This window comes from Hyperoodon ampullatus (genome assembly GCF_949752795.1).
Source record: "Hyperoodon ampullatus genome assembly, chromosome: 4".
Lineage (NCBI taxonomy): Eukaryota > Metazoa > Chordata > Mammalia > Artiodactyla > Ziphiidae > Hyperoodon > Hyperoodon ampullatus.
The window spans coordinates 130,310,503-130,325,004 of NC_136917.1; the positions used below are offsets into that span (position 1 = coordinate 130,310,503).

Below are 14,502 nucleotides of genomic sequence, written 5' to 3' on the forward strand. Positions count from 1 at the left end.
TGATTTTTGGACTTGGACAATGTAGACCCAACTGAAAAAGGAGACCCATGTGCTGTCTTTCTTTCTTTTTTTTAAACATCTTTCTTGGACTATAATTGCTTTACAATGTTGTGTTAGTTTCTGCTTTATAACAAAGTGAATCAGCTATACGTATACATATATCCCCATATCTCTTCCCTCTTGTGTCTCTCTCCCTCCCACCCTCTCTATCCCACCCCTCTAGGTGGTCACAAAGCACCGAGCTGATCTCCCTGTGCTATGTGGCTGCTTCCCACTAGCTATTTTACATTTGGTAGTGTACATATGCCCATGCCACTCTCTCACTTTGTCCCAGCTTACCCTTCCCCCTCCCCGTGTCCTCAAGTCCATTCTCTAGTAGGTCTGCATCTTTATTCCCATCCTGCCCCTAGGTCCTTCATGACCAAATTTTTTTTTTTCTTAGATTCCATATATATGTGTTAGCATACGGTATTTGTTTTTCTCTTTCTGACTTACTTCACTCTGTCCATGTGCTTTCTTTACACAAAGGAAGTTGCCTTTTATTCAGGGGAACCACACTGTCAAACCTGGCTCTCTACACAGTCTAGTTTCAAGAATTACCGGCACTCTTTACTTTACAGATCGCTATAGGCCTCATAGTTCATAGAGTAGTAATCTAGACACTGAAAATAAATACAGTACTGAGATATTCTTAGTAATGGATGCTATATTATTTTTCAATCTTCTTATTGGGAGGAAATCCACTCTACATAGCCTTTCCCAAAGCTAAACTACTTTTAAATTCAAAGCAAAATATTACAGACTCCAGCTGTGAAATATTTTTCTCTAAGTAAAGTGAAAAACCCATGCTAGATTTTTCTCCAATATATTCTTAACAGCATTAGACGCAGAAAACAAAAGAACCACCTGTAATACTTGAAACCTCAAAATTTTGAAAATTTTTGACTTGAGAATCATAAAAATGATAATAAAATAAAAGTGCAATAAGAAATGTTAATGTAGTGAAGGACAGAGGGGTTCATAAATATATTAAAGGAAAATAAGGTTTGTAACTAAGTACAAATGAACGATGTCATTTCTCTAGACAAGTTTATTCCAAGGCAGGAGTGAACTTCCACAGAGAGGAGGCGTAACACAGCCAGAAAGAAATGTCGATGATTTGTAGTAGCCGTTAAAAGCTTTCTTTAAATGTGGACTGTTAAAAATCCAGTAATCCAGTTTGTGGTCTCAGAAGCTTCCCCCACAGCATATGCAAAAAGCAACCCATCAAGTAGAAAAACTGGGCAGTCTTCCCACCCAGGTTCTTTCTTCCTGACCTTTTAGAAATACTACTTGAAATCTGGCTTCAAGTTTGATGTTCCTATGCCCGATGGCAACACTGGCAACCAGGTAGGAGATTTATCCCAATTGTCATAACACAGCACTTACCTTGAGCGTGAACTTGGTGTACTAGCAACTGGACTGGCTTAGCTAGCAGGAGACCTGGATTTTAGACTATACTCTGGAACTAACTGTAAGGTAAGGTCAAATCCCTTAGCCCACTATATATATCTTCATTTCTTAACCTGGAAACAGTTCTATGTACGGGCAGTTTAAAATAGAGTCATCAGACTCATGTTAAGATCTGTAACCTGTCTTGGTAAAGGTAAAAATGCATTGGACTAATCCATGACAGTTTTCATCACTATGAAACAATTTTGCTTCTCTTCCTTTGAAATATATAATAGTGTGATAGACCAAGGAATACATATTTGGTCTTCCTCCTGGTTCCTGACAAAGAGCTTCTACAACCCTTGGAATTTCCTAAGAGATGGGGGAAAAAGGATCATCTTTTGTTATTCATAATAAGCCCCTTTCAGCCATACCAGAGTTCATGCTAATGAGGTGACTCTTGGTTAGCCCCTACATAGCTTCAAAATGGGGGCTGATTACAACATCGTGAATCAACTATACTCCAATATAAAATAAAATAAAAAAAGAATAGGGGATGATTGTTAGAAGAACAAACCATGTGATCAAAAGGTTGGAGCTTTCAGCCCTACCCCAACCTCTGGGAGGGGAGAGGGGCCGAAGACTGAGTTAATCACCAATGGTCAAGGATTTCATCAATTGTGCCTATGTAACGGGAGCTCCATAAGCATCTGAAAGAGTGAGGTTTGGAGAGCTTTGGGGTTGGTGAATATATCACAGTGCTGGGAGGGTGACACCACGGAGACTGCATGGAAGCTGCTCCCACCCATCCCCACAACAATTTGCCCTATGCTTCTCTTCTATCTGGTTGTTCCTGAGTTGTATCCCTTATAATAAACCGGTAATAGTAAGTAAACTCTTCCTGAATTCTGTGAGCTCTTCTAGCAACTTATCAACCCTGAGGGGTGGGACTGTGGGACCTGCAAGTTTATAGCCTGTAGGTCAAAAGCACAGGGCACCCAGATTTGTGATTGGTATCTGAGTGGGGTGGGGAAAGGAGGGATAGGCTTATGGAATGGAGCCTTTACCTGTGGGATCTGTGCTAACTCTGGGTAGTTAGTGTCAACACTGTATTAAATTACACGACACCCATTTGGTGTCTGCATAGCAATGAAGAATTGCTTGGTCTGGAAAACCCCAGCATTTGGTGTCAGAAGTGTTGCAAGTAGAAACAGATCATAGTATAGGCTAAGATAGCTGTGGATACCTTAATGAATTCGTTACACATTAATATAAGTGCATAAAGATACTATAAGCTGGAAAAAACAGTTCACGTTCAGTTATTTAAATACGAGACGGCAAACTATCAGTGCCAGATACAGTCCCAAATAAATAATTTGTTACGTCATAAACAAAAAAAGCTGTACACAACTAAATATTTTCTAGTATACTTACATTATGGCATAAAGCAAGAACCCCTAAAATTATTGTAGGAATGTCTAGACTTAGGCAACCACCCTGTTGCTCCTTATCCTGTCTCCCCCTGCATGACTCAGTTCATCGGGATGGTCAGACTCTTTTAAAAACATCTTCAGCATCCCAGGATACATGGCCTAAGATCACCATCTTCACAAAAGCACCACCATATTCAAGAAGACTTCTTAATTAGGGCAGCATGGTGAAGGCGAACAAGCCAAAGCATTAGAATCTGATAGACCTAGCCTGGAACCAGCCTCTTGCCACATATGACCCTGGACGAGCTATTTAATTTGTCCGACTTTCAGGTTTCTCGGATAAAATAGGAATAATAATAAATACAAAGTTGGGTTGTTGTGGAAATTAGAAATAAGGTATAGATGATGCTTGGCATAGTTCTATGTTCAATAACTGTTAGCTACATATAATATTTATACAATTTGATATTTTCTTATAGACATACATATATAGTTACTCCGTGAGCATTCATTTCTTTCTCCAACTATACTACAAGTTCAATGAGCACAAAATCTTTGCAGAGTACTGCTTTTGAATGGTTCACAATATAGTAGACCAGTTGGTATACGGTAGTGTAAAATCCATTTTCATACCCCTAGAATCACAGGTACATTAAGAGCTCCCAGTATCCCTAAGAGGAAGAAATAAGATTGTTTTGATTGCAAAGAAAACAGTGGCCATCAGACTACCGTTGTGACTGAGGAAGGTCTGGGTGAAGGGTTCCTGAGTGGCTGACCCCTGAAGGGAGTGTGAGTATCCACAGAATGGGAGAATGAAAACCCTGGAAGGAGGTCCCAGGCTGGACGGAGCTGTGAAGAGAGTTGGAGGTTTTGGGAAAATGGTGGATTATGGATGATTAGAGACAGATTTATATGTCCCAGGCTTTTGAGTGAAGTTATGGAAATTGAGAAGCATGAGGAGGTATTAGAGGAGAAGCAGCCCAGAGACCTGAGTTGGGATTTGCTTGTCTCAGAGAAGAGCAACTTTCACGCAGAAGTAAGACCTGGACAGAAGTAACTGAACTTCAGGGTCCAAGAAAAGTACAGGAATGAGCTGTGGCCTGGTACTAGCACTGAGGGTTTTGAAAAAAAATATTTTTGTAAGTATGACAATATAATTCTCAAAAAAAGTATATTATTTGAACTTTTTCTGTTTTACATTAAGGGCAAATAATTTTATACTTCTATAAAGCATTTCTGTCAAAAACCTAAATTGAGAAATTGCTAGAGATTATAGGATTGAATTTATACACCATGTTGATGTTTTACCTAAACAATCACAACAACCACCTTTAAACATCCCTAAGACATATGGCAGGAGCTGTCAGCCAGAGGAATGACACTTCTTTGATATTAACAGAAAGAACATGGTTGCAGAGGTAGGAGATGTGTAGTTACCAAATTAATTTAATTTTCAATTCAACAAAGCCCCTGAGAGTTAAGGGACCTTTCTCAAGCCTGGATATGAAAGTTATCTTCACATGACAATTGGTTGCTTAAAGCTCAAAAGGAAGAGAATGTGAAGCAATAAACACAGCTCTTTCTGTCTGTATAAACAGGGCTGCGTGTTTCTAAAGTATCTAAAGAGGGACCCCCTTCCCAACAAAAATGTCTTTGGGGACCAGTAGAGCAGCGATGGGGACTGGGCCTATTTTTCCAAGTTCTTTTCTGAGTTCTAATTAGACTTGGAAGACTCCAGAATTAGAATAAGTAAAATAGTAACAATCTCTTGTAAGCTGCCTAAGAGGATACCTACCTGTGTATATACCTGCATCTTTAAATTTTACTCCTAAGAGCTTTAAGATATGAAAGGACATCTGGAATATTTAAAATGATATCTTAAGGGCTCTTTTATTTTTAAAAAAAGGTTAAATGTTTTACTCTGAGATTTGTCTTTCTTTCAGCTTTCCATATTTGAGGAGGCAGGCTTATCGTCGGTCCTACAGATCAACCATGGCACCAGTACCAAATGGTAGTAGACATCAGAATTGTCTCAGAAGAAGGCAGAAACCTCATCTCTTGGGAAATGCCTTTTTAAAGCTCAAATCAATTTGAGTGGCAGAGGTATAAATGAACAGGGAAAGGGGACCAAAACTAACTGTAAAAACATTCTACCATTGTACCCATACATTGCATGATGTACATAAAATGCTTACTACCTAACTCTCTCGGTATAACCAATTTTTTTTTGTTACTTCAGCTCTTATATTACCTTGAACGTGTACCCACACACACTTTTTCTTATGTTTCTCACTTGCTATTCTCCTAAATTTACCCCAACTATTTAGTTAAGGAATCTCTGATCTTCTGCAGCGGGTGAGGAGAGGCACAAAGCTAGCCACACAGTCTCAACACTTATTGGAGAACCTTCTGCTTAGGGGAAAACCCTATTTAAAATAAATATCCTACTTGTTTTGTTTTGTCTGGGTACATAAACATAACTCTTAGAGCTGAAAACACAAGGTTTGTGGAGATTAAATAGACCATTTTCAAATTTTAGCTGGGGCTTTACGAAGGGACTAAACCTAAGCTTTCTCTATATTTGGTTGTTCACCTTCTTTAAAACGACCAGGGCAGGCTGCTTCCCGCAACCTAAAAAGGCTAAATTTACTTTGCCTATTTTGTGTATTAGAAAAGTGGCAGAGAAGGGTTCAGAGACTTGCTCCGGGTCACACAGACCATAAAAGACAGAGCCAGACTTTCTGTTGAGTGTTCTTTACCACAATAAAGAGACATTTGGATTTTCTTTCTTCTGAAGACTCTTAAGAAGCATCAGTGACAATAAGGCCTAATTCAGTCTCCCTACCTTAAAGAGGCAACACTCTATTGCCTTTGAAACAGAATGTTCTGTGGCAAAGAACCTGGAAATGGAGGCTTACAGACCCCATGGGGACAGAACAAGGCAGAAAGGTTTCCCTCACAAACTTGTATGTTCAACACCCTAGACTGAAGGATGCCGTCAGTTCAAAGTCACTTACCCAAATCTGAAGCTTGATTCTCTTTTCATTTTTGAATACAGTTTTGACTTTGAAATCAATCCCAACTGTGCTGACGAATGCAGATGTAAAGGAGTCATCCGCGTAACGGAACAGAAAAGATGTTTTCCCCACACTGCTATTGCCAATGATGAGCAATTTGAACATGTAGTCAAAGTTCTGATCAGAGGAGTCTTTCTGGCCGTACTTGGCATCTTGGGCAGAGGCCATCTATAGTAAAACAAAACAAAACAAAAGAGGTGTGGATCAGTCTCCTGTTTGCTATGAAGCTAGCAGCACACTCATTATTGGTCTTGCCAGAAACAGATGTCAGACCACTCAGGAGACAAGTTGAGAGAGTTCCCCAGCCTTCCTCTGATGCTGGTATCCATGGCAATAATTCCCTGCTGGAAGACAGAAAAGCAAATCTTACGGCTCTTTCCAGCTGTGCTGGTGTGTGTCACTGCTCAGCATTCAGAACGAATCAAAGACACAAAAGGAGATGTAACATGAAAAGCAAAGATATGAGGAGCTGGCCAGGGCATGTGGACTCTGAAAGTTTGTAATTCCAGTGATGGCGACACCAAGGTGGCTGAACAGCAGGGTGTTTCTTCCTGAGTCATCTAAATGATTAGAGTCTCTCTTATTTTCTAGGGAAGCACTCCCAAAGCCTATCTCTATTTCATCTATTTATATCACTTTAAATCAACATCCTAACATATATGACCAATCTCTTTCAAATAAAAAATAATGATAATGACAAATACATATGGTTCAAACAACGTGCCAGGAACTGTTAACTTACTTAACCCTCACCACACCCTATAGGTGGGTACCTTTATTATTTACATATTAAAAGGAGACAATTAAGGCTCAGAGATACTAAGTAATTTGCTCAATTTCACATACTTTGTAAGTAGTAGAGGCGGGTTTCAAATCAGGCAGTGTGGTGCGAGGGCTCATGTCCTTTTTTTTTTTTACATCTTTATTGGAGTATAATTGCTTTACAATGGTGTGTCAGTTTCTGCTTTATAACAAAGTGAATCAGCTATACATATACATATGTTCCCATATCTCTTCCCTCTTTCATCTCCCTCCCTCCCACCCTCCCTACCCTACCCCTCTAGGTGGTCACAAAGCACCGAGCTGATCTCCCTGTGTTATATGGCTGCTTCCCACTAGCTATCTATTTTACGTTTGGTAGTGTATATATATCCATGCCACTCTCTCACTTCGTCCCAGCTTACCCTTCCCGCTCCCCATGTCCTCAAGTCCATTCTCTAGTAGGTCTGTATCTTTATTCCTTGCCTTCTACTCCCCGCCCCCCAGCCCTGGTTCCCAGTGAGAACTAGGGAAATATGTACCCGTGCTCTAAAGTTGAAGTGGGAAATATTCATTGTGAGATTCATTAATGAAGGTCCCTACCTGGGTTCAAACCTCGGCTCCACCACCTACTGGTTGTGGAACTTTTGCTTTTTTATTTTAAATCGGTGTAGCTCAGTTTCCTCTCTTCTGTGAAATGGAAAAAATTATCATCCAACTTGAAACACTTGTGAAAATAATAGATGATATATCTGTACAGCAGATATATAAAGCGCCTAGCAAAGAATAGAGAATTATCTCTATTATTAATTATAAATGCTCTAGATGGATTTTTCCTCATCTTTTTTGATGATCATTTTCACATCTATCAAAAATGCTGCAGCATTACTCTAAGTACCATTTGGCTCCATATAGAAAAGAAGCATTTAGAACAGTGAATCCCAGTGATTAGTGCATTTACCGGATCACCTTTTTGGATGCTATGAATTCTTTGCCAATTGCTGTGCTGTCCAATACAGTAGCCACTAATCACATATGCCTGTTTATATTTAAACTAAGTAAAATTAAAAATTCCGTTCCTCACTCACACTAGCCATATTTCAAGGGCACAAGAGCCACATGGGGCTTGTGGCTATGACACTGGGCAGCACAGGTTCAGGACACTGTCATAACTGCAGAAAGTTCTATTACTCAGTGCTAGACTAGACAGTCTTTTTTCATTTCTTATAAAATCTGATTAATAATTACATATTTCTCTTGGAGGTATGGCAAAGAGAAAAGCCCCAGAAGATAGCGGAATGCTAGAAACACTATATAGTGCCTAGTCTCACCTAAGACCACATTGGTTGCTGAAATCAGGGGTGTGTGTGTGTGTGTGTGTGTGTGTGTGTGTGTGTGTGTGTGTGTAAGACAACTGAGGGAAAAAGGAAAGGGGAGATGGGGGGATAACGTATTCCCTTTCTACAAATACTCACTGCCAGTAGGAGAACACCATAATATGAGCAAGAATAAAGGCAAAAAGAAAATCTGTATATATTATGAAATTTAAGGGCAATAAACATTCTGACTTCATTTCATTTCTTATTAAATATAAGTTTAAGCATTTCTCTTTTTAAGTCCATGTAACCACATCGCTGTCTTCAGTAAATATGCCTTGTAATGACTGTCTGCCAGTGGGAAAAACTGGGCCAGTAAAACAGGCAGATATCATCATTTTCCTTTCTGGCCCTGGAGTCTGCGTGCTAAGGTAAACTTCCCCCAACACAAGCAGCCCACCAAGAACAAAAATAGGATTATAATTCTTGACTCTCAGTTTGAACAATGTCTTGCTCTGATGACTTCTGACACCCCAGAAAGCCAGGTAACTATTTCGTTTGACACTCCTATTCCTATAGACATAAGCCTTTCACCAATTAAGATTCCCCCCTTATGGAGGTGCTAAGTTCAACCAGGCCTGCAAATGACCTTTGTTAAAAAGATCTTTTACCATCTTTTATATGAAGCAGCCCAGATACTACGTTCTGGATTAAGCATGTTCAGTTAAGCCACAGGTAGAAAATAGACTTTACAAGTTTCCTAGAGCTGCTCATTTTCTCAGCCTGATAGCCTACCATTACCCTGAGGTGGGACTCTGAGTCCTGTGGATTTCTAGGCTTCCTTGAAAGAACACGTGATAAAGAAAGGCGCTATCAATCACAAGTCCTAGTCCAAAATTAGACCAACTCCAAAACCTGCGGAAATATAGACATCATCATTGTATGTATTTTTTAAAGGTAATTGTAGAGATTTAGATAGAGAAAACCATACTGGAGTTTTCTCCAGCATGAGAAATAGAAGATGTTCAATTTTAAGGACAGATTATACCAGCTGTTTTAGCAGCAAAGAAGGTGGTAGGAGCACCGAGGATGATGGGGCATGAGGCTGGTGGATATGTGGATCCAGATCCTCCAAGGGATTAATTAGAAGAGTTTGCTAACCTGCTATTCTTGAAGATGATGTGTGGTTTCTTTAAATTATTTCCTGATTTATATCCCCCAAAGTATTCACAGAGAGCCCCAAAGATGTGTATTCAGAACATATGTGTTTCATAAACTTTAGAATAATGAAATAAATCCTGGCTTAGGGAATGGAGAAGTAGACTTCCCGAATCTTGCTGAGAATAGAAATGAAGCAATTTTATTTACAAAACAGAAATAGAATTACAGATGTAGAAAACAATCTTATGGTTACCAGGAGCGGGGGTAAATTGGGAGATTGGGATTGACATATACACACTACTATATATAAAATAGATAACTAATAAGGACCTACTGTATAGCACAGGGAACTCTACTCAATACTATGTAATGACCTATATGGGAAGAGTCTAAAAGAGTGGATATATGTATATGTACAACCGATTCACTATGCTGTACACCTGAAACTAACACAATATTGTAAATCAATTATACGCCAATAAAAAAAAGGATGAAGCAATTTGACAGCATATGAATGTCAAAGGAACATATAGACAGTCACTATGTAAATTTACTAACAGTTCTAAATACTAAGTCATGTGAACGTCTCCAAAATTTTCATGTGAAAATATGAAAACAGGAGTGGGCATGAAGGAACCTTCTAGAGGGCAAACAGGATTTTATAAAAGATACATAAGAAACTCTTTAAATTGCATTAATCTTGAATTAATTAAAAAAAAAAAGAATCATAGAGTGGGAAAGACTCTTCAGCTAAGCCCTCCTTCCTATTCATCCCCAAGTGTCCCTCTTGTCATTGGTGTTCTAGCCCAGCCCTTCACCGCGAGTGACAGAAAGTTTGCTAGGCTGTGAAGCAGCCTATTTCATTGCTGAACAACGGCAATTGTTATAAATTTCTTCCTTAGATTTGAGTTAAAATCTACTTCCCTGTAGCTTCTGTCCATGTGCTCCAGATTCTGCCTATGAATCAAAAGAGTTGACTCCTTTCCCAATCACAGCTCCATAGCTTTCTCTCCTCCTGCCTGGATAATCTCAACTGCTTTAGCCCCTTTCTCCACCCAGGACATATCTGAAAAATCCCACACGTCTTCTAGGTTAAAGGTGACATCTCTGCAGATGTCAAAGTCCCATGCATGGCTCCCACAATTGGTCACAATATTCCAGATATTTATCTGGTCCTTGCAGAGTGAAATGAGATTCTCATATCCTATCACATCTGACTTCACAATAGTCTCCTCAAATGCTCAGCACTTTTTTCACATTCACTGTTATAAACATAGGTCTCCCCTAACCCCTTCCTATGCCTCGGCAATTTATTTTTTTAATGGAAGTGTCAACCTTTATTATGTACTCTACTACATTTCCTTTTGTTTGTTTTGATTTACAATTCCATTCTGTTTTGATAACTTTTTGTCCTTTCATCAAAAATATTAGTTATCCCTTCCAGATTTGTCTCATTCCTAAGTTTGATCAGTATGCATTTCATATCCTCACTTAAGATGCTAATCAAAGTGCTAATCAGTTTGTAAACAAATCACAATTTTTTTTACCTTGCTGAATACATAAATCTATGGATGAACTCTACAATATGTCATTAAGGAACTCAGCAAGTTTGAAACAAATCCTTAACCTCTGGGAGTTGGTGCCTTGCAAAACCACTGTGCTATCCCTCTAGGTGTGCCTTGGTTCAGTAGCAGGTGAATAGATCATAGATTTAATTGATGTGTCATTTTTAATTTCAATTCTAGTCTCCCCAGAAGTCCTACTGACCAGGGACCAAGCAGATTACCTTTGACTAACACACGTAACCATAGCCTTCTTCAGAATTTTTGACATTAGCTTTTCCAAATAAATGAGAAAAGCAAATTATCTGCAGGGATTCCCTTGGGTGCTTAAGAATTTAAACTGTACTAAGCCATCTGTGCATCTGATGAGAAAAACAAAAAGAAGTCATTTTAAATGTACTATGTTCCATCTACTATTACTGATAACATCCTGAGGGTCAGTGGGAGGAAGAACGAGGGTAAATTATCCAGAAAATGAAATGCAATTCTTTGAAATTGGAAGAGTGAAAGTAAGGATGGGACATATGTATGGGAAGTGTGTGGAAATATGTAAAGTAGTTTCAAATCTCAATTGTTGTTACCTAGGGGAAAAGAAAAGAAAAAGGTAATAAGAGGAGTTATTCTTGAGAGCTCCAAAGTAAAGACTAAATTTTAAAACCAAGAAGGAAAAGATAGGATTTCCAAAGACATGTCATCTGGCCCCTGGTGGTTTCTCGTAGGGAAGGTCTCATCTGAGCTTGGTTGCCTGTCTCCCTGTTTGTTTCTCCGGGTGGATTGGAATTGTGATGCTCTTTGCAGTCTCTGGCCAGCAGTTTCTCCATGTGTCTGCTACTGTTTGCTCTGGCAAGAGCCAGCTAGGAAGCAATAAACACTACTTGTATCACTGCGGACACATCACCATCAAGCTGAAAGGATGCTGTCCAGAGAATTGGAAGCAGCCAAGGCACTAGAAGACTTAAACTCTAACCCTGGCATCTGAAGTAAAGGGCCTGGAAAGTAGGGCAGCATTTGGAAATCGTCTTTGTCTCCTTTTATGTTAGCAGGGATTGACTTACTTCTATATTTCGTGGGACTCCTGGAGAAGGTATATGATGGTATGCCAAATTATGGTAACGCTTCCAAGATGCACGTTGCTCTATGTTTTAAGGGTATCCCTCAAGCTCAGTTTCACAGAACTCCTTTCAGTCTGCGTCTGGACCTCTATTTCATGCATAGCTTCTTTAGTACATGTGGGTAGCACTCGGCTGATGCACAGGAAAGTGGTACAATAACTGCAACAACAGCTCTCACAGACACTGTACTCTGCTTTACACATATTATCACACCTCATCCTTTCACTGTCCCCAGATATCAGAATCTAACTCTTAGCACCCCCCTGTTAGAGGAACAGAATGCTGAGTGTATTTCAGAATGGCTACCTTCCCCAACCCCCTGCCAGAAGCATGAGCGGATTCTTCTCCAACCTTCACTATGAGAACATAATAGACCTCCTGAAGGTAATATTCACAAAAGTGTGAGGCCCTCTGGAGTTTTATGTCTTAGACTTGTCCACACTGAGCCTCCAGCAATTCATCAATTACAGTCTACATTTTCTTCATCAATTACATTTAGGTTTTCCTACCCTAGTACTGATCCCCGTGAAGGTTTCTATTCCAGTAAATTGTGATTCCCTGTGTCTGCCTATTTGTCTCTCCAATTTGCAGGGCAGCAGTCTTCCCCGTGACCCCACTTCTCTGATAATCTAAGAAGAGTTGTTAATATTCAGTTTGTTCAGCTTTTTTCTTGTGTGAGAATGGGAGTGACCATTTCCAAGCTCCCTCCGTACTGGACAGAAAACTCAAAGCCTTTATCCCCATTTTAAGGATGAAATTAAGAGTATTTGAGAGGAAGCTAAAGTAGAGGGGGAGGTCCTTGTTTTTCAGTAGGTTGTTATCCTGATTCCTCTGTCTGTGTACTGACTGTGCCTTCATGACCTGGACCATGGACCTACTGGACCTGGACCTACTGTATAGCAGAAGGAACTCTACTCAATATTCTGTAATAAGCTAGATGGGAAAAGAACCAGAAAAAGAATGAATATAGGTATATGTATAACTGAACCACCATGCTGTACACCTGCAACTAACACAACATTTTAAATCAACTATACTCCAATAAAATTTTCAAAGAATTACAGACATGCAGCTCAGCTACCCCACTCTTCCCTTCACCAAACTAACAAGTCTCAGCCTTCAATCACAGAGAATATTGAAAGAGGTAAGGGTCCTTCTTTACTTTGCTTCTAGAAAAATATCCATTCCTTTGTTGAAGAGAGGTATGCTCTAAATTTGATATATTTTAAAGTTCATTATAATGGTTTTTGCAACTCCTTTGATGTCTATAGATGTTTGTTACCACAGTGTCAAGAAAAAGGGGATGAATTTTACCAAACCATATAGAACTGTTTCCCATTAGTATCACAGACCAGTGTTCTCAGCCCACGCTACATTTCACCCCAACTCCTAGTGTGCTTACTGAGGGTTCCCGGCAGGGAGAGCCTGTAGAGAGCTGTGCAGCAGCAGGTGAAGGGGCCACCCAGATCACACAGACAAGAGTGTGAGCGAGGTCTGCTGTGACAGGAACCACGGTGGCTGGGAGAGCTCTCCAGACTCCAGTGATGCAACCCTGACAGCTGCCATGAAGCAGAGCCCTGCCCAGTAGCTCCTGTACATCTTCATGGATGCTGAAGCCAGAGGGTCATTAGTGCAGTCCTGGGGTGCTGGCGATCACCTAGCTGCTGGTAACACAGGCTTTATAATCACAGCGGGAAGAGAGCTAGGGAAACACCATTCCACTTCTTTTCTACCAGGTCTGAAAGTATGTGCAGCAGACACATCTGTGAAAAAGAGCATTCCACATTCTTGGTGTAATGTGGGTGTAGGTAAAGCACACACTCTCTTGGGTCAGGCTTCCTGAGAAGGAATCCTAGGTCTGTTACCTGTGCAAACTTGGGCAAGGTTTATGTTTTGTTTTAAATATTCTAAGCTCCTCATCTATTGGAGAAATAGAAAATAGAAATAATAGGAATAATAGTGGGATCTTCAAAGTAAAATTGCTGGCATGTGTAAAGTCCTTGAATAGATCATCCATCATTGTCTTTGTTATTCCTCTTATTATACTGAAATGATACACAAGCCACTCACTTTCTCCCAACTCCCACTGTTGCTACTCCCTGAAAAGGAAATGTTTGATTTTATAGGACATGTTCCCTCTCATTTCCTAACTTTAGAGGACAAGAGGCTTTGATACCCAATACTCCCACTCTGTAGAGTTTCATAATTACCAAAATAAACACATTACATTTACTCTCTCATTTCAAATATTGTGGCATGGAACAAAGAGCATTCATCAAAACACGTCTTGGTACAGAAGCTGAGACCCTGAGTACCTGTGGCAAAGACAGAAGTCTTCTGTGGTCTGGAGAGGCTGTGGGGAGGGAAATGTGGCCAGTGGCCGTACACCCTGTGATATGACCTGTCATATGACACTGCCCGCCACCTGGTCACATTTGGAGAGTTACTAACTCATGAAGCCCTTGGGTGTGGGTGGACTTTTATGGAAACTAGGATTGGACTAATAAGGGTGCTCAGCATACAGATGGCTGACAGGCACATGAAAAGACGCTCAACATCATTAATCATTAGAGAAATGCAAATTAAAAATATGATGAGGTACCACCTCACACCAGTCAGAATGGCCATCATCAAAAAGTCTACAAATAAAT

At 39.9% G+C, this 14,502-nt stretch overlaps 1 protein-coding gene across 1 annotated transcript in view; it reads right to left on the reverse strand.

The window, feature by feature from the left end:
• Nucleotides 1–14,502, reverse strand: part of RAB3C (RAB3C, member RAS oncogene family) — a gene marked incomplete at both ends in the record, with an annotated part of 311,597 nt that overhangs the window by 279,068 nt on the left and 18,027 nt on the right. Inside the window, one exon of the mRNA XM_079703446.1 lies at nucleotides 5,882–6,109. Coding sequence (XP_079559572.1) covers nucleotides 5,882–6,109 — 228 coding nt within the window. The remainder of the gene's footprint in view (nucleotides 1–5,881; nucleotides 6,110–14,502) is intronic.